Here is a 27,814-nt window from a genome sequence, read left to right as displayed (position 1 = left end):
ACGACAAAATTGCGTTGATACTTTCATTTATTGTAAAGAACTACTGTAGTGTGAAAGACAGAATAATATTTTAACTATTATTGTGCGTAAAGTTGACTTTTCATGTTTGGTGATTTGTAGATAATATTGTATTATTTTCTTGTTTATTGAAATGATGAAGGTTTGTTCTTTGGTAAATGCTACTACACATAGAGTACCTACATACACTCCCGGTCAAAAGTTTGGGGTCACCCCCTGAAAGACATATATAAGTTTTATGGTGATATCTCTGCGAATTTTCATCCGATTTCAAATCCTTTAGGCTCATCTGAAAGATAAAGAAACTTTGTACATAGTTTGCAGAAAATAATTTTTACATATGGTCGGTGTTAAGTCAGAGTGAACTAGGCGATATTTTGGACAGGTGTAGACAAGCCAACAATTTTGACAACTCTGAACTTTTCGATGCTATTTTGTTAGAGATGTTTTATTACATAAAAGAACTATGGTATTTCAGAAAATAAAGCGTTTGATGTGATATCCCAAGTGCCTGAAGGACATTTTTCTAAAATCATTGAAAAATACATGGTCCGGTCTGACTGGACATCGACCATATAGTGTATGGAAAAATGACCCAAAATTTTGATATTTTCAATTGCGCCAATTTTGAGATAAAGGTTGTAATAGAAGCCTTGTTCTATACCCTCTCAGCCACTTTTAAGAGATCATGGCGGAAAAATCTAGGAAAAAAGGTATTCCAAAAAATATCAACTGATGTCATTGATAAAATTTTTGGGTCACCCCTTAGTATGTTGCAATCCTTAAGTTTTGAGTCTCTTTCATAAAAAATGTAACAATTTTTCGTTCATATCTCTATCATTTTTTTTTTTTCAAAATTATATTTCTACACTGCTGGTGAAGGATAATGAATAGTACTCATTATAAGTCTTACGAAAATGAACTCAAACTTGTATGGACTGCTTCATACTAAGGGGTGACCCAACACTTTTGGTCGATGACCGAAATGACTTTTGTGTCAATTTTTCATATATTAAATGTAAAAAAATATTGCCTGCCAACTTTGTACAAAATTAGTTTCATTCCTTATCTTTCAAATGAGCTTAAAAGATTTGAAATCGGATGTAAATTCGCAGAGATATGACCATAAAACTTTTACAGGTTTTCAAGGGGTGACCCCAAACTTTTGACTAGAAGTGTATGGTACTAAATTTAAGAAGTTACCTGTCATTTTAGTACCTTTAGAAGTTGCTTGTAGTATTCCTAACTGGTAATATCAGCTATTAGTAACTACATATGGATTAGCTAGAGCAGGGGTTCCCAAACTTTTTGTAATCACGGCGCCCTTTGACATTTTTTATCAGAAGCGCGGCGCACTATTATCATTTTATACAAAAATATGAATATTTTCGACAAAATTTCTGCCAGACTTTTCATGCTAGAACAAAATCTACTTTTGCAAAAAGTACGTTCTTTGATAATTTAATAAAATTATAGATATGAAAAACAATTGCACATTTTTTTTACAAAAATAGGGATCTGAAAAAAATATTAAATTATATTTTGAACTATCACAGTTTCTGGTGTTTCTGGATCCTGTAGTGAACTTTAAATTCTAGCTAAATTTGCGCCGCTTGTATTGTAAAAGCATAAAAATAGAAAAAACGACAAATTTTGATCGAAGCAGGATTAAAAAAAATCGTTAAAGGATTCCTTTTAATTCGAGGCTATAAAAATGTCTTTACATTTGCGAAAGATTTTAACATGGTTAACATTTTTGCATCAGAATAAGAAATAAGAAAAGTTAAATTGTTTCTCCCAGTGTTGTGAAACCCCCTTCTCGATATAACTAAGCGACTTTAATTTTGATAAGGAGAATAAAAATTATGGCATTTTCCAGGTTAGTTTACTTTTTGACATATGATCGCAGAAATGAGCCAGCCTAGGGCTGCAATTCTCTTAAACAATTAATAACATAAGTTCTTCCGTTTCTATGAAAATGTGTAGTGTAACACAGGTAAACAGAGGAAGAGCAAGCAAGCAAGATGAAAAAATCATAGTGGAGCTTTTAACAACACGATGTAACTCCATCCAGCCTGAAGATCTGTTTGTTACTGAGGTCCCTACCAGCAAGGTTGTGACTATAGCGTAATAACAATTTGATATCATTTATAGAGGATGTTGTTTCAGAACTTCATCAATATATAAACTCTGAGAAAGTTCTAACTAATCCTACAGAAAACTCTATTGCAGTAGACGTTCGGTCGGTGCAAACGGTTTAACTGCAATGCTTTTTAACTGCAAGTCCGGTAACTGCAACAATTCTCCAGTTATCGCACCACCAAATGTCAAAATGGTGCGCCATGTTAGCCCCTGTTAGCCCAAATGAACAGTCGAATGAATTTCACGTTCATTTTACGTCAGTTGATGGATTGTTGACGTTTGTCAGTCGTTGCAGTTATCGAATTTCGTTCGCTAAGTGAAACGTAAACATGTTGCAGTTACCGAACGTCTACTGTATATAAGGTACCGTGGTGTAAGTGGATACAGCAAAATCAATAGTTAAATTCATTGTTATGTACAGCTAACGTGAATAATGTAACTCAAACTTTTTTCTGTGGATAACAAATAAGGGACTATTATATTTCCCCAGTAAACACAAACTCGTATATGATAGGATATAAGAGTACAAATGTGGAGGCGATATACGTACATCTTGCATGTAGCCTTATGGCGCATGTGCGTATATCGCCTCCACATTTGTACTCTTATATCCTATCATATACGAGTTTGTGTTTACTGGGTCAAATCGTCATTTATTTCGAATTTTCTGATTGTTATGTATTGAGAATGAGAGACTTAAAAATTTGCGCCAAATGATCCACTTGTCCCACCATGGTGGGGTAAGTGGATCACCATTAAAAAAATCTGTTCTCGAAACAAATGTAGTGTGATTATGTTTAACAAGAATGGTATTACCCTCGTTCAAGTGATTAGTGCTTGTAATGTTACATTTTAATACTTTAAAATTAAAAAGTATCTTTATTTAATCAAAATATAATAAAAAATATGTATACATTAGTTCATACTAATTTGAACAAAAAAAAACATTGTAACTAGAAAAATTTGGAGAAAATTCATCCATTTATACGCATAAGTTATACAGAAGTATTGTAGGATTATTCCTAACGATGTTTTCGAAAAACACTTTTGATTTAAAAATATAAATTACATTTACTTTTTAATAACAAACTGAAATCCTTCTATTTTATTTATTAATATATGTTTATCATCTGTCTAGAGCAATTTATATGGTCAAATAAGGTACGATACTATGCTTTCGATTGGAAAATTAGTATATTTTGCTCTTTTACAACTCAGCTTAGATAAACCACGAAAAGTTTCGTGTGAATTTTGAAATTATTATTTTTTTATATTTTTTTATTCCCGAAAGGTTAAAAAAAACTTTCAGGTGGATTCATTCAAATTTTCTATGGTCAATTTGACAAATTCAAGCTGGGAATGGAACAAAATAAAGAAAAACAACATTTGCGGATATTAAAGCTTTTTAAAATTCTCGTAAGCAGGCTGCCAATAAATGATAATTATGCTTGATCCACTTACCCCACCCCATTAAAAAGTGGGGGTAAGTGTACCATGTCCAATATATTTGTATTTATTTATAAAAATGACATATATTACATTGTGATTCATTCAATTAGAACTGATATGCTCACCATGTGTCGAAAAAAATAATAGAATTCGATTTTAGACAGAGATACAATGGATTTTTGATTGATGGAAAACAATTTTCAAATTAATTACTTTTTGCAGCTAACAAGTTTGTTTGTGTTAGTGTACGTGTAGTACCAGTTTAGCAATAGTATCAGTGTGGGCGTAAGAATATAACCTAGAACGAAGCAATGGTGCGAAAACATTCAACATATTCAAGCATTTATGCTTTATATTTACAAATGATCCACTTACCCCACTGATACACTTCCCCCACTGTACCTTACCTTTACAATGTTTGTCAACATAAATTTGGAACATGGAATTTGAAAAACTTTGAACATAGATATTATTTTTTGTTTGAACTGGTGAGCGATATCTCAAAGCTATCTTAATGTTTTCACTCCCAAAAAGTTGCATTCAACTTCTGTGGCGAGCAGCTTAATTGTCTTCTTTGTTCGATTTTCGTATTCAACTTTCGTCTGATGCTTTCGATCAATGTAATACAATTATAACATAAGTTGAGAAGGTTTGCCAGGCCTTACTTTTAATCGGCCCACGGCGCCCCTGAAACAGATTTAAGGCGCCCCAGGGCGCCGCGGCGCACAGTTTGGGAAGCACTGAGCTAGAGGTTTTGTCTGTCATTTTTTGCAGACTAAACTACTGTGTGACGGTCTGATTAAGGACATGGTTTGTGAAATCTAAAAATGGCTATCACAATGGCCGCCTCTCATTCTGCTCTAATTCCCATGATCATAAATCTGATCATCCAGCAGGTCTATGAAGCTGAAAATATAACTCGTTGCTCGCTCACTCGCAGTAAACATTGTGGTACATTTTCAGATTGAGGCAGATTTTCAGATTTGTGCTCGAGAAAACGCGAGGCAAAATTCATAGTTTTGAAAGTAAACGCACTGCACCTTCACCTTAAGCTATTTGTGAGTACAACATTTATTTAAAACATATTTTGGGGTTTTGAGTTTAATTCATTTATTCTATTCTTTTCACTTGAAAAAAGATTATTTTAAGAAAAAAAAAACGATCTTTCAGTTTAATTATCTATACCTTTTAGGAAATCACGTGTGCTCTTCGGGAGCTCAATAATGGACGCCGGGATTTTGAACAGGTATGACTGAACAAAGAGCCACAGCGGTTTGCAGTCCGGAGTATATCGCAAATTTAGCACATAAGTGATATGCATACAAATGCATACAGCATGCACAATATTATCTGCGATATACTCCGCGCCGCCAAAAATAACCATCGTTGCTTTTGTTGAGTTGCTCGTGCCCACTGCGACAATTTGAGGTTGTAGCGATGATTCCCCAAATTTTTCGCGGAGATGGTTCAGTCGCCGCTCGGTCCTCCCTTCTATATCTCCTGCGTTCTGTATAAAAAAATAAAAAGTAAATACGAAATCAAATAATAAAGCATAAAACTATACTCAAAGACAACTTTGTTATGAAGTGCAGCTATAAATTATGTGGTACAATTGATATAATTGTGTTCTCATGAACACTAAGTTGAAGTGGCAGGCGAAGTTCTAGTGGGGACGTTTGAGACAGAAAGAAGAAGAAGAAGAAGAAGAAGGTGTAACATCCAGAATATGCAGATGGTCGATAATCATGATTTTCTGTGCTGATATTAACTACATTTATTAGGGCTTCTGTCACTATGAATACAAGGTATAGTTTTATTTGAAGCAAGTAAAATTATATTCTTCTTCTTCTTACTGGCTCGACGTTCCTTACTGGAACTTGGCCTGCCTCTTCAACTTGTGTAGAGAGTACTTTTACAGTAGTAGAGCACTTTAACAGTTATCAATTGATCGGCTTTATTTGCCTGCCTTTGCATGATTTGTACATTGTGTGGCAAGCACAATAATACTCTATGCCCAGGGAGTCGAGAAAATTTCCCGACCGGACCGGATTGGCGATCCAAAGCCTTAACCACTAGGCTAACTGGAGACCCAAGTAAAATTATATTACACTTAATCATTATCTTTATACAACAAACGGACTAATTCTCTTTGAGTGGTCCTCAGCTTGTCCAAAGGTAAATATAGAAACATTTAGAATCAATCAAGTGATTCATTTAGAAGAATACCTGCAAATAAAAAGAAAAATAATATTTTTTTCACTTTTACACATTATTTTTCCCCTTTCCAGAGGGAGGAGGGGCTCCAAACTACCTTTAAAACCTTCCCCGTCCCCAAAAACCCCTGTATGCAAATTTTCACGCCGATCGGTCCAGTAGTTTCCGAGTCTATAGCGGTCAGACAGACAGACAGACAGACAGACAGACAGAGACAGAAATTCATTTATATATATATATATATATATATATATATATATATATATATATATATATATATATATATATATATATAGATATTGTTCAAACAATACATCTGTTTTTCTCTGGAAGTACAACTTTCATTCCGTGTAAACTTCTACTCACCAAAGAATAACAAGGATATTAGACTCAGAATACTTATTTTTATAATGAAGCAAAAGAAACCATACTTACTCAATGTTTCTCATTACATATTAGCTTTGAATGGAAATTGCCTTTCGACCATCGGGTAGGTTATGAAGATGGGACGGAGGATTACTTATATCCTCAATGCAACATTTCCCAACATCGTAATCTTCCGGGTCCACTATAAACGAATCTAGATGCTCGTCGAACAGATGGTTTCGGTATATATGGACAATGAAGGTAATGGCGCCATCGCTTTCAATAATATGTCGCACTTCGTTGAAGACGTAGATTTGAGGTTTGGTAATCAATACGCTTCCTGCCTTGATTGTTGTTTTTCCTAACATAACATGTCGTAATACTTGAACAATGATGTTCTCGTCTCCGGAAATTAGTTCATATGGAAACGGTATACAGCCAAGCTTGATGAAAAAACCAGTGCCTTCGATGAGCTTCAACGGTCCAAAATTGATCTTGTTGGTCATCACGTTGTATGCCATTTTGAATTGATCTTTGATTGCAATGGTCAGAGCAGTGTTTTTTCTTGACGCAGTTGTTGTGGCAATTTTTTTGAAATACTTGTGCTTCATCTCAGGGATGAAGGTAGATGTAAACCTGGTAGGACCAGTCCATTGGATCGCCAATGGGTAATGGGTCAAAAAGTGAGCTTTTGGCTTAAGGTGTTTTTTAAACAACTGTTTATACTGGGTTAATGTGATGTTGATCAGATCTTTAAGTTTCTGGATTTCAGTAGATGTGAAAGATGGTTTCATTATGGTTGTTCCTATTCTGGTCACATTCACAAGAAATCGCCATTCCTCAACTGCAGGTACCAAATCTCCAATCATTACTCCAATCATGACCCGATTTTGTCAGCTCCATTTTGCGACAATCTTTATGCTGTCATCATTTTACAAATGAAAATTTTCCAAATCTTTTTGGTTCATCATCAAACTGATTTCGAAAACTAAAAAATAGAGCGATAAAAAGTTGAAAAATATGTTTAAATTTTAAAGGAGAGCAAAACATGTTCTCCAAACAGGAGCTGACAAAATTGGGTCAATAATGTATGTACGATAATAAAGTTACAGTTACAATGAAGTTAGAATATTATAATAAATTATAGAAAAATAGAATGACCTCGAAAGCAGATCCTTATGATGATTCCTGGTCAGTTCAATTCCATCATGGGGCTGATATGCAGTTACTTTGGGTCTCCAGGTAGCGTAGTGGTTAAGGCTTTGGATCGCCATTTCGTAGACGACGGGTTCGATTCCCGATCCGGTCGAGGAAGAATTTTTCTCGACATCCTGGGCATACATTATCATTGTGCTTGCCACACAATGTACAATAATTATTCGTGCAATGGCAGGCAAAGAAATCTCTTCAATTAATTACTATGAAGTGCTAAAGGAACACTGAGTTGAAGAGGCACTCCAAATTTTAGTAGGAACGTCGAGACAGAAAGAAAGAATCAAAAACTAACATGGGACAATTATGTGTGGAGTGGCAGATTGAATGTCTGCCTGATAAAAATATTTAAATTTGTATTATTTGTTGCTAGACAACAGAGATTGTGTTGAAAACTACAGTAGTGCTTACGTCGACTATATGATTATGGACAGGATAGTAGGAGTGGGAATGGGGCACCCAAAACAGCAATGGAAATGGAAGCTAATTACGAATTAGAAGGCGGTAGAAAGTGGTCAGCATTTGATTTCCATTGCAGATGCAAAAATAGATTCATTTTGTAACACTTACCGGTAGTTGTGGGGGAAGTCAGAACGGGAACACCTACTGGGCGGAACCAGCCAAGGCTGAAAACGAAACGTCCGGAACGGCAACAAAATCGGGAGCTTATTACGGAAGAGAAGACGGTGAAAAATGGTCAATATTTGATTTCGATTAGAGGAGCAAAAATCAGTCTTGGGAACTGTGACCACAATTCACCACAGTTCATCGATTCTGCCATTCCACCAAAACACAAAGCAGCAGCAGCATCAATACCATCAGGCGTTGCGCTGCCAACGGTTCACACACTGCTTGACTGTTTTTGTCTCTCCACTATGACCATTTTCGGGCAGCCATTCCAAGCTGAATGATTGAAAAAAGTGTTAAATCATTCAATCGCTAATATTTTGCTTGTGTTTTCAACTAATTGAAATCTATTAGCTCTAACAGAAAGACCACAATCATTCCGTTACGATACATATAAACAAGTTCAATTTCATACTGCCTTTATCGAGCAAAAATGCAAAACCCCGAAAACCGCAAAAATCGTGTCACCACTGTGCTCGAGTCATTTCGCATTCGGGGTTGAAAAACGTTAGGAAGAAGAAGATTACATTTTTGAAGAGCCGTGACATTTTTTTGTTTTGAACCGTCATGGTTTGCTTTGGACTTTGATGGTCGTGTAGAAAGATGTAAATGTAGAGGCGGTAAATGTTTGCTCCAGTACTTTTCTCATCCCTGGCAAAAATACATTAATTTTGTATCACTTACCGGTAGTTGGTAGGGCGGAGCTGGTCACTCAATGCGGAGCCGGAACGGATGCACCTATTGGACGGCAACAGCCGCGGCGGGAATGGCGACAGTGGCACTGGGACAATAAAACGGCTAAAAAGAGAAGACGGTGGAAAATGGTCAAAATGGATTTCGATTACAGGCGCAAACATGTATTAATTTTGTATCACTTACCGGTAGTTAGTAGAGCGGAGCCGGATGAATTTTCCCTCAATGCGGAGCCGGAACGGGTACACAGGAGCCGGAATGGGCAACAGCCACGGCAGGAAAGGAACAGAATGAAACGGCTAAACAGAGAAGACGGTGGAAAATTGTCAGCATTTGTATTGAATTGCATGCGTTTTTTTCACTTACCGGTAGTTCTGCAGAGCCGGAATAGCTCGATATCAACGGAGCAGGAACGGAATAGTAGAGCAGGAACGACAGTAGAGCAACAGCGGCGCAGGAAACCGGCAATAAAAGTGAACTTTTTTTTAAAAAAAGGGCAACTTTTCCGTGAATGCGCAGCCAACTATGCTTTGCACAAGCTTTGCTAAACACGTTTTGACAGGTGCACCGTGTGCGTAACGCTTTTCATGGTCATGATTTGGAGCTCATGAAAATGGTTGCTCTGAATCATGATAGTGGTAGCTCAGCTTCAAAAATCATGAGTCTGAATCATGATTTCGTCCCAAGAGCAATTTATAATTTTCATGATTCGTAAATCATGATAATGGGATCAGATTTTTTCCCGTGTATGGCTTATTCACATTTCGCAGGATGTTCGGCAGAGGTGGGTATTTCCGAAGAGATTCTGCAAAGAGGAAGGTTAATTATAGAAATTTGATGTTTATGAAATATAGAAAAAATTACCGTTGATGCAATTTTCCATGTATCTCATCTCGTGCACTGCTTCATACGTCATTGTACCATACTTGGCTAGAACTTCATCAATGTTGCGACGCGCTTTGTCCTGCAATTCCTGATTTTTGGCAAGTTCATAGAGACAGAAACACATTGTCGTGGACGACGTCTCGAAACCAGCCAGGAAAAACACGAACGCTTGCGCAACAATCTCGTTGAATGTCAACGGTCCCAATTGATTGGTGTTCTCATCGATAGGTTCCACGTTCTTCAATTTGATAAGCAAATCCATGAAATCGTTTCTCTGAACCTTATTCCGCTCACGATACTCAATGGTGCTTCGAACGACATTCATGAAGAACGTAGCCACATCTGGATCGGAGATTCTCACTCCGAGAAATTTGGCTAAATCTCTAAATGTAACACTGAGTATTCTCCTTAGGAAACCCATCGGTGACATGGTCAATGCTTTTTTGCCCATTTTTCTGAATTCAGCTTCAGGATCTGCTAGACTGTTACATTCCAAACCGAAAGCACAACTTCCAATCACATCGGTTGTGAATCGTGCCAAGAACTCTTTCATTTCGATTTCTCCTCCCTTGTCAACTTCGTTTACCATACACTTCCGGAATTCGTCTGCAACTGCCGTAATAGTCGGAAACATCATCTTCATCTTACCCGAAGTGAAGGTAGGGGTTAATTTCGCTCTTAAATTCTTCCACTTGATTCCTTCCATAGCCACCAGATGAGACGTAATGGGGTCCACTTTCTCATTGCTGTATACTCCACGATCGTGGAAGTACTGGAAATCCTTCACGAAGACATCCTTAGCAAAGTCCAAATCCAGAATCACAGCCACCGGGTTCACAAAAAAGAACATTCCTCCAAATTTGCTTCCACTTCCTTTCAGTTTTGAGTACACATCCTGCGCCAACAGGCCAAAGTGACGCTTGTTCAGACCTTGGAGATTCCCGAATGGGAATCGGGGCTCAACGTAGGGTACGGAACGTTGCTTCCAGTACGAATACCGCCGGCCTATCCAGAGATAGGCCAACGTGACCACGGTCAACAGAAGATACAACAGCATGGTTGCTGCTTTGATTGTCAATGGACAAAACCAAACTGGTACTGAATGTTATGTGCAGATCTAATGTGATGAACACTTATTTGAACAATCTGTTTTATCAGTTATTTTTTGGGCCCAAACTGGTTTTATCCGACGGCGACGGTGATATGATTGTGTGTGTCGGAAACAAACTAAGTCAGAAAGAGGCGTGGTGCAGTGCCGGGACTACCGGTAGAATAGGCACCTATTAGACTGTTCAATAGTAATACTGTCAATACTGATAAGACTTCGGTAGGTTTCTGTGAGGAGTAATAAGTGGGTTTCACATTTTGTTGGAGGTTATCATCATTTATGTGTAAATATAACGAGCATTATTCAATGGGAGATGCAGGAGTAAATCTTCGCAGGTGTGATATCATTGTGCACGCAAATGGATTTGGATCAATTTAAAGCCAAAGAAGTTTGTTCAATTTATGTATTTAGTAAATTTATAAAAGGATATTTTTAATCAATGTATGCAACAGTAAAACAACCCAACAATAACTAGTTTAACGCTTAAAAGGCATGGACAACTTTGTTTTACGCTTTTAATCATATCTTTTGACTCATAGACCAATTCTGTTAGTTGCGCCTTCATATGCATCCACTAGGATTTGGATTCTGGTGACCGGTGGATACATAACCGGAAATATAGTGTACACCTCATATTCCACGAGCGATTCTCAATAAAACTTCATTATAGTTCGAATCGTATATCGAATTGGTTACGAAGAAGTAAAGACAAAGTAAATCATGAAGGTGCCCATGTAAGCTTTATACCTTATGTGTCCTGTATGCTTTTTATGGATTTGATCAAGATTATTTTTGCAAGTGTCTTATCAAACTTTCGGGAGGGAGTCGCAGCTTCAAAAATATTGGAAACCACTGCACATTGGACCGAATCGGCAATTTAGCCGGAAAAAAGTGTTATCTCTGTTCTCGTCGATTTTAGACTTTCGATGTCTTCAAAGAAGTTATTCGTAATTGAGTTTTGCATTTTTTAAGAAAAAATTTAAATAGGGTGGCCCATATTTAAGCTAAAATTTTGACTCAAACTTTTTTGTTTGATTAAATTTGTGGCTGCGCTCTTCTACAAACTTTTAGAAAATGTTATTTTGAACAACTTTGTCGAAGACACTTTTGATCTAACTCTACATTTAAGCTAAGTAAATTGATTTTGAAAGTTTTAACATAGGGTGGACCCAAAAAATCAGTAATTTTGATCTAACTTGTTTGTTTTCAGTTTTACGGGAATGTGGTCTTCAAAAGAGTTGCAGAGAAAGTAAAGATACACATTTTTGCTGAACATCGCAAGTTTGTAATTCTTGTGATTTTGAAGTTATAAGCAAATTTAAGTGATAAACTATGAAATCTTAAGATGCCCATAACTCATGGAGTTGGTTCAATAAATTTTTTCTTTAAGTGGCATTCGAAAGGCCATACAATAGGCAACTTTTGCTGCAAAAACTGTGAGAACGTATTTTTTGTAAATTGAGAAAATTCACTTCAAAAATATACTTAAAAAACTCGAAATTCGCTTGTAACTCACAAGATTTTAAAGTTAACGGCGTGCTGTATTCAGCAAAGTTGTAGAATTTAACTAGATCTATAACTTTACCATACACCAATTTTAAGAGAAATGTGAAACAAAAATATGTTGAACTTATAATACATTTTACTATTAGTTAATACAAAATTATTCAAGTAGTAGCAATAATTGTATTTTTATTCAATCAATAATTTTCCAAACCTGCACACTTTTTGATTACCTTGTCTTCTTCAATAATGTTTGATTATTCCATCATTTCCACAATTATGTATCCCAGGACACTACACTATTTCAGTCACAATAATAGCAGTCACAATGACGAAACAGTTAAAGTTTCTTATATTGCATTGGCATCATTTTACATTTTGAATTATACCACTGAGTACTGATAAAATAATAATAAAATCATAATACCATACAAAGTTTACAACAGCAAGTATATGAAAGCGACTGCTGATATACTAACTGAATGTTTTCTAGTAATAAATATAAGGTGACCTACATCTGAATCGTATCATCATTTCTACATATTTTGTTTCACATTTCTCTGAAAATTGGTGTATGGGAAAGTTGTAGATCTAATGAAATTCTTCAACTTTGCTAAAGATAGCACGCCGTTAACTTTAAAATCTTGTGAGTTACTAGCGAATTTCGAGTTTTTTAAGAGTATTTTTGAAGTGAATTTTCTCAATTTACAAAAAAATACGTTCTCACAGTTTTTGCACCAAAAGTTGCCTATTGTATGGCCTTTCGAATGCCACTTAAAGAAAAATTTTATTGAACCAACTCCATGAGTTATGGGCATCTTAAGATTTCATAGTTTTTCACTTAAATTTGCTTATAACTTCAAAATCACAAGAATTACAAACTTGCGATGTTCAGCAAAAATATATATCTTCACTTCCTCTGCAACTCTTCTGAAGACCACATCCACGTAAAACTGAAAACAAAAAAGTTAGATCAAAATTACTGATTTTTTGGGTCCACCCTATGTTAAAACTTTCAAAATCAATTTACTTAGCTTAAATGAAGAGTTAGATCAAGTGTCTTCGACAAAGTTGTTCAAAATAACATTTTCTAAAAGTTTGCAGAAGAGCGCAGCCACAAATTTAATCAAACAAAAAAGTTTGAGTCAAAATTTTAGCTTAAATATGGGCCACCCTATTTAAATTTTTCCTTAAATGATGCAAAACTCAATTACGAATAACTTCTCTGAAGACATCGAAAGTCTAAAATCGACGAGAACAGAGATAACACTTTTTTCCGGCTAAATAGTCGATTCGGTCCAATGTGCACTGGAATATCAAGTTTCATCACTCTCTTAAAACAAATTTCACGAAATCGAGATGCAGACTGCAAGGGACTAAAGTGTGGATCGTTGAGTGTCAGTATGGATACTGGGATTCCAGTATGGATAATGGGCATCCATTGTGCATCTTGGGATTTCAATGTAGATTCAGGGACTCCCGTGTGGATGCTGGGATTCCAGTTTGGATCCTGAGCTTGCAGTGTGGATCCTGAGATTTCTGTGTGAATTCTGGGACTACAGTGTGGATTTCGGTAATTTCTTGTGGAAAAAAGAAACTCTCTGACATTACTCCAGAGATTTTTAGGATTCATTTCTCAAGGAAGTTATCTTTCCCAGAACAAATCCAGCTGTTTTCCATATAATTCAGAACTTTTGGGATTTTTTTGAATTTCTTCTAATGTTTGTATCTAGTTTCTTTAATATTGCAATTGGAAATGTATTTAAAACTACCTTGAGAGATTTTTCTTTAAGAATTCTTCGTTAGGCTTTTCCAAAATTTTCCATTCATCCAGGATTTCTCTAAGAACGCCTTCAAAAATATGCTAAGGAAATTTACAGAAATAATTGGAGGGATTACTAAAAAAAAACCGGTGGATATTTCAAAAATAAATCCTAGGAATATCACTGATTGTGATAAAACAGATGATACATTCCTACAAGTGAGAAGTTATTAAAAAATCTCCGGATTTCTTCCAGACTCATGGGAGAGTCTTGAATAAGCATCCCGAGGAACTGATGAAGTAATTATTGAAAAATTAATCAAACGAAACCATGCATAATTACCTTTTGGATTTTCTAGTGATTTCTTGTTTGATTTCTATATAAATTTTCTACACGAATGTTTTCAAACCTGGACTAAACTTATGTTTAATTTCTCGGAAGTATTCTTGTAGGAGGAAAATATCTGTAGTTATGAGGCTGAGGTAGTAATTGCTGGAATATCTGTAGAACTAAAAGAAAAATTCTAGGAAATCCTGTGAGAATTTCTTGAATAATTAGCACATTGTTAGAGTGATGAACAGTAATCACATTGTTGGACTGATGAAATCATTTAAAGTTTTTCAAATCGTTAAATTCAAATAGCAAATCATTTAAAGTTTTTCAAATCAATTTTCTGAGAGAAACATTAGAGGAATAACAACTACCGAAAAGCTAAACATTACATATAATTTGCAATTGGATTAGATGGACAAATTGATGTGAAGATTTGCGAAAAAGTTACACGTCTTTTCAGTGAGAATCGAACTCACGACTCCCCGATCTCTAGTTGGGGCGCGTTACCACTACGCCATGAGAGGACTCATGAACGCAGAAGTTAACCTGAATTCGATTTCAGCTCAATAATCACGTGGTCCTTTTTCGCAAAGTGCACCTCTTTCGGAAGAATTAGATGCCCATCTAAACACAACGCTTTCTATATATATCCAATGCCTAGCCCGAGAGCGCATTGTTTTTTAGGTATAGGAATAGTACACTACACTAGCCAGCAACTGCGCTGGCTGAGGTTTCTAGTGTGTGGGCTTCCAATAGAAACCTCAGCCAGCGCAGTTGCTGGCTAGTGTAGTGTGCTATTCATGTATACGCGCTTTATATCATAAGCTTGAGATCAGCTTGCCATGAGCGCACAAAAATAGTCGCGCGCTTGAGCACGTGCTTTGTTGAAACGCATTTTTTTAGATCTCATGTAGCAATGTGCTAGCTCAAACGATCACATCTGCACTGGCATGAGAAAATCTCAATGTGACAGTGCATTTGAGACTCGTAGGTGTAGGTTTCAAAAGAAAGGAAATGGAATTAAACAATGGGTTAAACTGCCCGTAGGCAGTTTGAAAGCACTGACGCGGTTCAAGGCAGTTGAGATTATAGCATTTGAATTTAAAAACTTGGCTGGCCACCGAAGAAGCATAGGCATAGACCGAAGCCGTATGCTTCCGCAGGGCTATTGTACCAGGCAAACATAACTGCATAAAAGTACTCCTAGTAAGCGCATGTGACGAGCCTCACGAGACATCACATGAGACTCGCTCACTAAGATATATTTTGTACGTATCTGCATCTCTTGTCTCATATAATTTGTGAGCTGCGATATGAAATATCGCATGGCATACTAGCTCATTCAAGTATACATGAGAAATACGACTCGTAAGGCCGCAGTATCCGCATCAATCAGGGACAACGGTTTCGACCCATCTGTTGAACCCAAAAGGAAGTGGTTTGGGGTTAAGGCCGGTGCGGCTTCATCATCAATGGGCACGTGAGTCAATGGGCGTGCATTCAGTATACCCTCTATTTCCGTCAGCTCATTTTGCAGTTCTTCATCGGTTGGTCGACGTTCATGGAGAATTTCTGACAAGTTTCGTTTTACCGACTGGATGAGCCGTTCCCAACTACCGCCCATGTGGGGCGCAGCCAGTGGATTGAATTGCCAAGCAGTAGAGGAAGTGACAAACTCACGCATAAGCTGATTCTGGTCGATCTTCTCAACGGTATCCAAAATCTCTCGGTTGGCACAAACAAAATTAGTGCCTCTGTCACTGTAGAAGCTGACAGGCGTACCTCTACGTGCAGTGAAGTTCCTCAAAGCCATTATGCAGGAACTGGTTGTCAAAGAGTGAGCCACCTCAATATGCACGGCCCTTACCGTCAGACAAGTTAGTAGAACTCCCCATCTTTTCTCAACCCTTCGACCCACAGATACCTCAATTGGACCAAAGAAATCCACCCCTACATGCGCGAATGGCCTAGTGTACGCGGCTAATCTGGCAGCCGGTAGATCTGCCATTTCCGGCGGTTGAGGAGCAGCGTCTCGATTTTTGCACCATTGGCAGTTTCTTCGGGTCAAGGCGAGAGCTTGCCTCAGGCGGAAGGTGCTATATTTCTGACGGACTTCGTTAACTACGTGTTTCGTCCAGGGCTGACCAGGCCCTACGTTGTGTTTCTATTTTTGGTCCCGAAGGGGCAGACGAATGAACGACAACTTCTTCTATTACGGTGATTTATTGCCCACCACCGAGAGGCAGTGCTCCTGCTCGGTGGGGGATACTCTTCTGGTAACGATCACAACTTACAACTAACATCACAGAGAGAACGGTGATTCTTATATATGCCAGAGGTAGCAAAAGTGCACATCGCACACGGTATTGTTACATAGATAACAGTGCGCCGACAGCTAGCATCACGCAGCCCAAAGCAACTGCATGAAAGCAAACGGGCTGATTGCTGCTAGCTGGGGCGAAAGGAGTCAAATTAAATACACACTGCTGCGCTGCTGCTGCAGCTGAGTGCGCCTATCATTCAATGGGAGAGTCGTTGCGGTGAGACCGAACACTACGATTTCGTAATTACGGTGTAAATACTTCTGGTGGTAATGGGTTAAGATGAGCGATGTTACTGGATGCTTTGGCGGTAGAATCACAGGATTCTTTGCATCACTGTGCAAGTATGCACATACTGTAGTTCTACCCTTCATTCTCAATACACCGGAGTCGTCGACGAATGGGCTCAACTTGCAGATAGAACTAGACTTTGGAATTTGCTTGGCAGCGTCGTCTTTCGCCTCCAATGTTGATACTTCGTCCTGATAAACATCTAGTTGCGCTTGCCGATAATGATGATGTTCTGCTTTTCGAAGTTCTTCACTTGTCAACGGTCCAATCATCACTGGATGCTTCCTGAGACGGCGCTGAAGTTTGAACAAAAACGCAGGATGTAGCCGGTTACCGCTAATAATCGTCGCCAAGAGGAAAATCTTCCCACGTCTATTGGTGATTCAGGAACTTTGAAGTGAAGTAGAACACTAGGTCTCATCTCTTCCTCCGTGATGAACGGGGTCTGTTGAAGCGATGGCCAATTCTCTTCTGCTTGCATCAGGAATTCTGGTCCCCTAAACCACCTGCTTTCCGCTGATAAGTTTGGTTGATTCTGCCATCTAGTCCCGTCATCCGCAACGTTCGAACGTGTTGGGACCCATCTCCACTCGTGGGCCTCCGCAGAATCTAGGATTTCACTTATTCTGGATCCAACGAAGGCACTATATCGTTTGTGATCAGCTCGTAACCAACAGAGAACATTTCGTGAGTCTGTCCAAAATGTCCGCTTTGTGATCGTCATTGTAAGGTTGCCGTAGACGCTATTCGCCAGTCTAGTGCCAAGAACTGCAGCTTGCAGCTCCAGACGTGGAATGGAGGTGTATTTGAGCGGTGCTACGCGCGTCTTAGCTGCAACTAGAGAAGATTCCACCTGGTTATCTTCTACGAATCGCAGGAATACAACCGCTGCCATGGCACTTTCGCTTGCATCCACAAAAATGTGCATTTCAACGGCAGCAGTGTTTAACGACGAAACAACTTGCCGATAACACCTAGGTATACGCAGCTTTTCCAACGCTGTCAGCATTCGCAACCAGTCACGCCACTTGTCGAACAGGTTTTCGGGAATTTGTTCGTCCCAACCAAAGTTTGCACGCCACACCTCTTGCAGTAGAATTTTCAGCAGAATCAAGAAGTGATCGATGAGGTCTAGAGGATCATAAATGGTCATAAGCGTCCGAAGAATCTCCCGTTTGGTAGGGCAACGACTTCCCTGGAGCAGATCTGAATCGAATCTTGTCCATCCGATCTTGAATTTGAAAACATCGCCATGTGTATCCCACCACATTCCGATGATTTTTTGATTCGCTAGCTCGGCTGTAATGTTCAGGTCCTTTTCTAACGTAACTTCTCTGCTCATTTTTGAAAGCACCATTGGAGAATTAGACACCCAATTGCGGATTTCAAATCCTCCCTGCATGTGGATAAAACGCACTGACTCAGCCAGTACGTCTGCTTCTGCTTCCGTTTCAACGCTAAATACCATGTCATCGACATAGTGTCGCTTCTTGATGATCGCCACCGCAGCTGGAGATTCTCCTTCGAATCTATCGGCGTTCCTGTTCTTCACAAATTGAGCAGTTGCAGGAGAACAGCTTGCTCCGAACGTCATTACCTGCATTATATAAGTGTTCGGCTCACCATACTCATCGCGATCGCGCCATAGAAATCGCTGACAATGCTGGTCTTCAGGAACAATCCTGACCTGGTGAAACATCTCTCGGATGTCGGCACACAGGCCTATTCGATGCTCACGAAACTGGTACAGTATACCTACTAGTGACGCCAACTGATCAGGACCGGTCAGTAGTGCAGAGTTCAAGGATACACCATACGCTTCGGCAGCAGCGTCCCACACAATCCTGACCTTTCCTGGTTTATTCGGGTTGTACACCGGAAAAATAGGCAGATACCATTTTCGGTCACGTCTTTGTGACAACTCCTCTTACGTCAGCTTACGGATGTAGTTTTTTGACCTGTATTCCGCGATCTTATCGTTCAAAGTCCTTGACAACTCAGGATCTTTCCCCATGCGCTTCTCCAAGCATCTCCAACGACGAACTGCAACTGCTTTGTTGTCCGGTAGACGGATTTTATCAGACCGCCACAATAGTCCTGTTACATACCGCTCTCCGTCGAAGTATGTTTGAGATTCAAGTAGAGACATTGCTCGTTCATCATCCTTAGAAAGCTTTTCGATCTGGTTTGACTGAATCACTAAACTATCGATGGAAAAGTAGTCTTTTGCCATCTGGTTCAGATGAACAGAATCCTTTTCATTGCATGAACAAATGTGATACGTGTGACTGGCTGTACTCGAAAAGGTTTGTGATGTCCAGCCACCGTATACAGTCCAGCCGAGATTGGTTTTAACTGCGATCGGCTCGCCCATCTTTCCTTCACGACTTTTGCGCACCAGCATGAGGTTCGCATGCTTCAAACCAATCAGTATTCGTGGACGAACGTTATGGTACGATTCCACGGGCAGTCCATGCAGATATTTATGCTTTTCTACCAGATGGCCCATATCCAGTGACTGGAAGGGTAACTGTAGCTCTTCAGCTGTTCTTACATCCTGAAGCAAAGTCCGTTTCCCATCCTGTCCGGATATTTCAACATTGATGCTCTGTGAGTCAGATTCGTAGCGATGGGTCCCTCCCGTCCACTTTAAACAAAGCGGGAGAACCGTTCCAGAAAGCTTCAGGTCTTCCGCAAGCTGGTGATCGATGAGTATTAGCTCTGATCCGTCGTCTAAAAAGGCGTGACAATTTACTTGTATTCCATCGCCGAACAACGTTACAGACAGATAGCGAAACGAACCCGGACCCGTTGCAGATTTGTGAGTATGGACCTTACTTCCACGGTTTTGCGGCTCGAAAACCACGTTCACATCCTCTGCTAGATTGTATATCCACCGACTAAAGGTAGACAACTTCACTTTAGACAACTTCACTTTAGACAACTTCCTTTTGTATCGCGCCCAGTCAAGCCTGATTTGTGGCGGCAACTTCTTCTCAAACTCCTTCAGTAGTGTCGTATCGCACATATACTGCTTTTGACCACAAGCTTCTATGGTGGCACAAAGGTTTTGCACTTCCAGGGCAAAGTCAACCAGCTTGTCCATTGCGTCTGGTCTAATGACTGGCATCGCTATGATTTTCTCCTTCAAATACTCGATGATGGTCTCCGGTCTGCCAAACCTCAGTTTCAAAGCACGAATTGCCCTTCCTACAGTTTCAGGCCGCATTAAGAAACTCCGAACAGCATTGAACGCATCTCCCTTCAAACAATTTCTCAGCCGAATCATGTTTTCGGCGTCGGTGTATCCTCACATAGTCGAGGTATCTTCATACGTCGACAGGAACATGGACCATTCCTCTGGATTACAGCTGAATTTCGGCAGCTCGCGGGGAACGACCTGACGTGCTGCTAATTCATCCTTAGAAAGTCTCTTTTCGCTCCGGAAAGACTGTTGCCGCTCTGTACCGGACGGTTTGCTGCTTCCACACTTCGCATTTTTGCTGGTAGTGGTCTTCTTCATCCCATAATGTCTGCGCGCTTCAAGCTCTCCGACGGATCGCTCTTCCACTCTGTCGCAATGAACTTCACTATCGGATGATGTTTCTTCATCGCTATCCAATTCGCTTCCGGTTCCTTCGCTCGAAGTTTCCGAGTCTACTTCGTCGTCGGAGTCAGACGAGCTGGCTTCTTTATACGGCAATCGCTTGCTTTTTGTGTGATCTTCGCCATGGTGCTTCAACCAATGTTCCACTTTATGAACAGCATTCGGCTGATCGACGGCGGATTCTCCACTACCTTCCAAGTCGGCCATCTCTTTAAGAACCTCAAACTTCTTCTTCGCTAGTTCTCTCTTGCGTTGCATTTCTTCGCGCATTAATGCCTCTTCAGCCTCGATCTGCTGTAGCTCAACGTCCAATCGTGCCTTCGCCGACTTTCGCGTCGCTCTCGATGTTACGGAAGCGGTCTTGCTAAACTTTGCGTCCACCGTTGACTTTGCATCTTTTACGCGCCCTTCCGCCTCCACGACATCCTTCTTGATGGAATCTTCAACGTTCTTTTTCTTCGTTGTCCTGAAAGTTGCCCTCTTTGCACCTTTTGCCGCTGCAGCTCGAGTCGTCATCTTTCGTACAGTTGCACCTTTGGTCGCCTTCGCATTCACGCATTTTAAGCAGATCCAACTATAGTCCTTGATGTCCTCGGATACACCCGCGCACGAGTAATGGTACCACTCGTCACAAGTATCGCACTGCACCATATAATCATCGTCAGGGTTACCGCATAACACACAACCCGTTTGAGCCACAGGTTTGCATTGGTGCACAAAATTGGGGGATTTAAGAGATTGGGATTTGAACTAGCGACGATGTCGCTTTTGGTGCATTTATTACGGCTCTGCTTAGATGGATCTTCAGGGGGTTCTTTATTGTCTGATTTTGTACTAGGAGGAGTCTTGTGCAGCTTACCTGAGGTACCTTTGGCCTTACTCGCCACGTTCATACCTGGATCTGACATCGCTCTAGACAAATCACTAGAAGAATTCCTGAAGCTTTTCCATGAGAATCTATGACAAAAGGTCGAAAGACAAAAGGTCGAAAGGACAAAAGGTCGAAAGACAAAAGGTCGAAAGGACAAAAGGTCGAAGAACAAAAAAGAAGGGACAAAAGGTCGAAAATCTTTTTTCAAAGAAGGAAAAATTTCCCACCATGCAAATCGTTTTCGACCTTTTGTCCTTTCGACCTTTTGTCTTTCGACCTTTTGTCCTTTCGACCTTTTGTCTTTCGACCTTTTGTCCATAAACCTTTCCATGATGAATATGTAAACCCATGGAATAATCGCTCTTAGGAATACAAACATTAATTTTGAAAGGCTTGCAGAACAGCTTCGTTTACAATATGGCTAACAATAGAAATATTTCCAAAGCAGTTCCTGACTTTCTCCAGCTTATAGAGAGCCCCCAGATATTTTTTGATTACAAGGAAGATGTATTTTTGAACTAAAAAAAACACGACGTTTTCTTAAAAACTACTATTCCATATCGTTGAAATAACGCTTTCTATGAATATAACTGAATGCAACAGGGCCCCCCCCAAACTGAATTTTAGTTATTTGTACACATTTTAGTTTGTTAAAAACTGAATTTCTACTGCTATAGGAAATGTTCACCTAACTACGCTACTGACTCAAATGATCATTCCCACAAGCACCATGCATACGCATAGTGTGTCCATTTCCCGGCCATTCTGCTCGGGATGGACAGTCTAACCATGCAGCATCAGAAATCTGAATCAAAATGTCTACCTTCGGGAAGTCTTTGACTCGAGTAGAACTTGTTGAAAAGGCTCTGTTTGAAGCGCTTACAAGCACCACGTACCGGCAGCATTGCAAAATTATAGATTATCAGTATCTTGAGATTAAAGCATTATTAATATACCTATATTTCTGATCTTTTCATGCATTGTTCATCTGCGTGTTGAATTTATTCAAGTGAGTCCTAATTTACGATGGATAGTCTGTCTATATTAAAACATTTGTATGAATTACATGAGTACATAAATATGCTACAATTTCTCGATCCTCATCCATAATCCCCCTTCCGAGGCAAGAATGATAGTGTTTGACATCATTTTAAGCGGATCGTGCATTTTTTCCGACAAGGTAAAGCGGAAATTCTTCAACAGATACGTCAATCCTATGCGTGCTTGCATCGAACCGAAGCGCAATCCAATGCAGATTCGAGGACCTTCACCAAACGGCACAAACGCCATCGGATGTCTGGCAGCACTGTTCTCCGGGTTGAAGCGTTCAGGGTCGAACTGGTCCGGATTTGGGTAGAGCGATGGGTCGTGATGGATTGCGTAGACAGGCAGCAGAACCCGACAGTCTTCCTCCAGTGTGACGTTCATTCCTGGAACTCTGTATGGCTTAGACACGTTGCGCACTATATTGGTCACAGGTGGATATTTTCGAAGGGATTCTGCGAAAAGAAAACGAAATCATGTATGAAAAATATCGAACGAATTTGGCGCAAACTAACCATTAATGCAATTTTCAATATACGTCATCTCGTACAGTGCTTCATACGTCAATGTGCCGTGTTTAACCAACACTTCATTGATATTGCGTCGTGCTTTGTCTTGTAGCTCTTGATTTTTAGCCAGCTCATACAGACAGAAAGACATAGCTGTAGAAGATGACTCGAAACCAGCCAAAAAGAATACGAACGCTTGCGCAGCAATCTCATTGAATGTCAGCGGTCCCAATCGATCAGATTTCTCATCAATCAACTCTGCGTTCTTCAACTTGATTAGTAAATCCATCAGGTCGTTCCTTTGAACCTTATTCCGCTCTCGATATTCAATGGTGCTTCTAACTGCATTCATGAAGAAATCAGATACATCTGGATCGGAGAGCCTCACTCCGAGCAACTTGGCTAAACCTCTAAAAGAATTACAAAGTTTTCTCCGTAAAAAATCTGCCGATGACATGGCCATTGCTTTTCTTCCCATCTTTCTGAATTCAGCTTCAGGATCCATTAGGCTGTTACATTCCAAGCCAAACGCGCAGTTTCCAATCACATCGGTTGTGAACCGGGCCAACAATTCTTTCATCTCAATGTCTTCTCCCTTGTCAGCTTCCTTTGCCATACACTTCCGAAATTCTTCGGCAACTGCCGTGATTATCGGGAACATCATCTTCATTTTTCCCGAAGTAAACACCGGAGTAAGCTTGGTTCTCAGGTTCTTCCACTTGGTTCCCTCCATAGTAACCAAATGTGCCATGATTGGGTCCGCCTTTTCATTGCTGTATTCTCCACGATCATGAAAATATTGGAAATCCTTCACAAACACATCCTTGGCAAAGTCCAGATTCAGAATCACAACCATGGGATTCACGAAGAAGAACATTCCCCCAAATTTGCATCCCGTTCCCTTCAGCTTTGAGTACACATCCTGCGTCAACAACCCGAAGTGACGTTTGTTCAGGCCTTGTAGATTTCCGAACGGGAAGCTTGGCTCAACGTAAGGCACAGACCGTCGCTTCCAGTAGGAATAGCGCCAGATAACCCAAAGGTAAGCCGCCGTGACTACCGACAACAGCAAAAAGAGTAACATGTTGGCACTTAGGGATAGTTTATGAACACTGGAACAGCTAGACTGTATCACGCACTATTTATCTGTTATGCACTGACCTAGTGTAAATTGAACAAACTTCTTTATCGGGATTGTTTTATTTTGAGAAAACTAACATGATATGATAACGACGCTAAACCCATTTTCCGTGGCATTGCAAGCATCTTGTAGCAAAGATAAATAAGATAATTTTGGAAACTGTGTATGTTGCTCAAGTGATTCGTAATAATATTGTAGAGGATGAAACGCATTTTGTGTTCACAATGTTGAGTCAATTGGTGAAACATTTTTTTCTAATTCCGTTGCAAAGTAGGCTGATATTTTTATCAAAAGAACGAACATCAGCGAACGAACGGAGTAGAAATAGAAGAAAAGGTATATCTTCGAAATGCACATTTCCGTTTAGGAGTGAAATGGACAATGTTAAAAATAATGTCGAATTGAGCAACCAACTCAACGCTTTGAGTACCAAAATTAAGCATTCCACAAATTGAGAGCCTAGAGCTCTGGGTTCAGATATATGTGAGGTACCGAAGGGTGCAGAAAATTGTGCAAAGTATTTCAGATTTTGCTGGATTTAACTGGAGATCTTGAACCTTAATAAAACAATCAAGGTTTCCTTCTAATCGCGGTCCGCGAAAACTGTTGAGGATGCATTAGGAAAAATTTTCTGCTTATGAAAATATGAAGAAAATATACCTGATTTTTTTGCAATCTACTACAGTTGACACGCAGGCTTCGTCATTTGGCGAGAGGCGTGTGTCATCCGCAAACAAAGATTTTTGACATCCCTGAGGTAACCCAGGTAAGTCAGATGTGAAAATATTGTATAATATTGGTCCCAAAATGCTGCCTTGAGGAACATCAGCTCTTCCAGGAAGTCTTTTAGAGTTCTGATAACTGACCTGAAGTGTACGAGTTGACAGATAACTTTGGATTATTCTAAAAACTTATGTTGGAGATTTAAAGTTTTTTGATTTAACGATCAAGCCTTCCTGTCAAACACTGTCGAATGCTATTTCTATGTCTAGAAGAGCAAGACCAGTAGAATAGCCTTCAGATTTGTTGGAACGGATCAAATTTGTTACACATATAAGTTGATGAGTGTTCGAATGTCCATGGCGGAATCCAAACTGTTCATTGGCAAAAATTGAATTTACGTTGATGTGGACCATCATTCTGTTCAAAATAACCTTTTCAAAAAGTTTAATGATGGAGGAAAGCAAACTGATTGGACGATAGCTAGAAGCATCTGCAGGATTTTTGTCAAGTTTTAAAATTGGTGCAACCTTCGCATTTTTCCAATTGTCAGGAAAATATGCCAGCTAAAAACTTTTGTTAAATATATCAACTCAGAATGGAAAGCTAATTTTTAGATGTTTCTTGATGAATATACAGAAGATCAGGGTATTGAATTGAGAAATATCCTGAAGAGCACTCATCAAATAAAATTCTGCCGTTGAAATTACTTTGAGAATTTTTCCATGACCGATGTTTGGCATTAAAGTCACCAATGACAAAAAGTTTGACTGATTGCGAGTCAATTTTCGCAAGTCAGTTTGGAGCGAATTAACTTGCTGTCCAGAGCATTGAATAGGCAAATAGGCAGCTATGAAAGTATATTTACCAAGCTGTGTTTCAACTGAAACACCTAAAACATCAAAAACTTTAGTTTCAAATGACGAAAACAGTTGATGTTTTATACGCCTATGAATGATGATTGCAACTCCCCCACATGCCCCATCAAGTCGATCATTACAAACAAATCATTATAAACAAAAAAGTTGGGACCTTTTTTTAGTTTTTAAATAAGTTTCAGTAATAACTGCTATATGCACGTTATTAGCTGTTAGAAAATTAAACAGCTCGTCCTCTTTACCATTCAGTGAAGGAGCATTCCAATTTAAAATATTTAAATTATTATTTGGATCCATTAGAAAAACGTATTCCAATAATAATTTGATTTCTAATTTTCACACCTACTTGGACTGCTTCAGTCGTAGTGGTGGCTTTGAACATTGCATCAATCATTAGATTGAATTGTTCAGTTAGAAAATTAAAATCAGAGGCAGACATATCACTTGAAGTGGATACATCTGATGATTTCCCATTAGAATTTTCGGTAGACGAAGAGGCGGAGTAGATGCTACCTGTGGCGGTAGGTTTTTTTTCCATTTGATTTGAAACAAGTAGAATGGGTACTCATAGTACGAACAGGGGAGGAGTTCAAATTACCTGCTACGATATCGGCAAAGAATTTTCCGTGGGTAGATACATTCGAAATTGAAAGATTCGAACGGCTACCCGATGGATTTAAATAAGTTTGTGAATGAGCATGATTATATTCTTCCTGAGGGGTATGATTCCTAATCAAACAATCGTTAACTGAAAAATGAGCATTGTTCGATACTCTACCAGGAAAATTCCGGAAACGACCGTTATCGTAACGGATATTATCTTTCATCTGCCTGGCACGAGCCTCGACGACTCACCTACGCGAAGGGCAAGCCCAAAAATTTGACTTTTTATTGCCCTCGCAATTGGCGCATATGAACCTATCGGTATCTTCCTTCACTGGACAGACGTCCCTAGCGTGAGAAGAACCTCCGCAAACCATGCGATAATTTTTTGCTCCTTGACCCCACTTTTGGCACCGACGGCACTGAGTGGGGTTCTGGCAATTTCCTCCAGGTTTCTGGAAATGTTCCCATGTCACACGGACGTCGAACATAAATCTAGCTTTTTCTAAAGCCTGAATATAGTTTAGATCTTTCTGTTAATGTGAACTAAATAATATTCTTGAGAAAGCCCTTTCCGAACAATGCCAGATTAGGTTCACTTTTTCATAATGAAAATCCAAGTAAATCATTTATTCTATTTTTGATCTCTTCAGGTGACTTATAGTCACTTGAGAGACCTTCCATGACGATTTTGAACAAAAGTTCAGTTTTGTCGTCATAAGTGGAAAATTTGTGCTTCTTCTCTTCAAGATGTTTGAGAGGAAGATCGCGATCTTTAAGAGTTTCCGGCAAAACGCGACAGTCTCCTTTGTTTGCGATTTGGAAGGAAACCTTGATTCCCCTAATGGAGTTTAAAATCTCCTACCTAAATCCCCCAAATTTGTAACAACTTACCACGATAGGCGGCACTCTTTGCTTCCTCACATGAATTAAAGAGCCTGGGCTAGAGGCTGCTTCGATTTGGTGTTCGGAAAATTTGTCTAGAGCATCGAATTGATGGCTCATTTGGACGGCTCATTTTTGATGGCATTTTCGGCATTTTTTTGCTATTATCAACAATGTCTATTTCACCCGTGGAAGAAAGCGCTCATTCCGGATAAACGTCCTTTCTTCCATTCTTGCCACGCGTAGTGACAGTTTTAAACCCCACTTTTTCGGAAGGAAGTGGAGAATTCAGAGATTCATCCTTCCTTTTGTTCGTAGTTGCAACTATTTTTAGTGAATATACGAAAGAAAAAGAGACCTTCTAAGAGATTTTTTCTCTAGACGATTGTAAGGATGCAATAAGGTGAAATCAAATTATATTTTAATGCAACATCGTATGGTAAGCAGACTATGAAAAATGTGAACATGGAAACAGGCAAACAAACAACTTTTCAGCTATTGTGCTAATTTTGGATCGCACAGGCGCCTGTCAATTTACTACAACTATGCCCGAGAAGGATTACCTTTACTTTTTTCGTAGCACTGAAAAGTACTGTTTTTGTAGGACAAAAAGTCGAAGGACAGAAGGTCG

At 39.4% G+C, this 27,814-nt stretch overlaps 3 protein-coding genes across 3 annotated transcripts; all 3 read right to left on the bottom strand.

Moving 5' to 3' along the window:
* Nucleotides 1–4,801: 4,801 nt before the first annotated feature.
* LOC23687976 (cytochrome P450 6A1) lies at nt 4,802–10,796 on the bottom strand. The gene is made up of 6 exons (XM_021847451.1): nt 9,586–10,796; nt 9,088–9,526; nt 8,908–9,020; nt 8,713–8,826; nt 7,972–8,066; nt 4,802–5,116 (listed from the first exon to the last, which is right to left on the bottom strand). The coding sequence occupies exons 1-2, from the start codon at nt 10,661–10,663 to the stop codon at nt 9,438–9,440; spliced, it is 1,167 nt and encodes a 388-aa protein (XP_021703143.1). The 5' UTR covers nt 10,664–10,796; the 3' UTR covers nt 4,802–5,116; nt 7,972–8,066; nt 8,713–8,826; nt 8,908–9,020; nt 9,088–9,437.
* A 4,859-nt stretch (nt 10,797–15,655) lies between these two features.
* LOC110675230 lies at nt 15,656–21,048 on the bottom strand. The gene is made up of 2 exons (XM_021839658.1): nt 20,394–21,048; nt 15,656–15,729 (listed from the first exon to the last, which is right to left on the bottom strand). Exons 1-2 carry the CDS (start codon nt 21,046–21,048, stop codon nt 15,656–15,658), a joined length of 729 nt encoding a protein of 242 aa, XP_021695350.1.
* Nucleotides 21,049–22,096: 1,048 nt separating this feature from the next.
* Nucleotides 22,097–24,411, bottom strand: LOC5571526 (probable cytochrome P450 6a13). The gene is made up of 2 exons (XM_001653622.3): nt 22,963–24,411; nt 22,097–22,902 (listed from the first exon to the last, which is right to left on the bottom strand). The coding sequence occupies exons 1-2, from the start codon at nt 24,038–24,040 to the stop codon at nt 22,487–22,489; spliced, it is 1,494 nt and encodes a 497-aa protein (XP_001653672.1). The 5' UTR covers nt 24,041–24,411; the 3' UTR covers nt 22,097–22,486.
* Between the last annotated feature and the right edge of the window lie 3,403 nt (nt 24,412–27,814).

Source organism: Aedes aegypti, chromosome 2, assembly GCF_002204515.2.
Source record: "Aedes aegypti strain LVP_AGWG chromosome 2, AaegL5.0 Primary Assembly, whole genome shotgun sequence".
NCBI classification, from domain to species: Eukaryota; Metazoa; Arthropoda; class Insecta; order Diptera; family Culicidae; genus Aedes; species Aedes aegypti.
Note: the sequence above shows the minus strand (reverse complement) of the source record. Positions and strands in the feature narration are given on the sequence as shown.

What these genes read in the sequence shown, in the direction of transcription:
- LOC110675230 (XM_021839658.1), bottom strand. Translation starts at nt 21,048, where the DNA reads ATGACGACTCGAGCTGCAGCGGCAAAAGGTGCAAAGAGGGCAACTTTC. An exon ending in TGGAAGCAGCAAACCGTCCG is followed by an intron (nt 15,730 to 20,393) that starts GTACAGAGCGGC and finishes TGGGTTCAACAG; the next exon opens with ATGGGTCGAAACCGTTGTCC.
- LOC23687976 (XM_021847451.1), bottom strand. Translation starts at nt 10,663, where the DNA reads ATGCTGTTGTATCTTCTGTTGACCGTGGTCACGTTGGCCTATCTCTGG. An exon ending in CATGGAAAATTGCATCAACG is followed by an intron (nt 9,527 to 9,585) that starts GTAATTTTTTCT and finishes TCCTCTTTGCAG; the next exon opens with AATCTCTTCGGAAATACCCA.
- LOC5571526 (XM_001653622.3), bottom strand. Translation starts at nt 24,040, where the DNA reads ATGTTACTCTTTTTGCTGTTGTCGGTAGTCACGGCGGCTTACCTTTGG. An exon ending in TATTGAAAATTGCATTAATG is followed by an intron (nt 22,903 to 22,962) that starts GTTAGTTTGCGC and finishes TTCTTTTCGCAG; the next exon opens with AATCCCTTCGAAAATATCCA.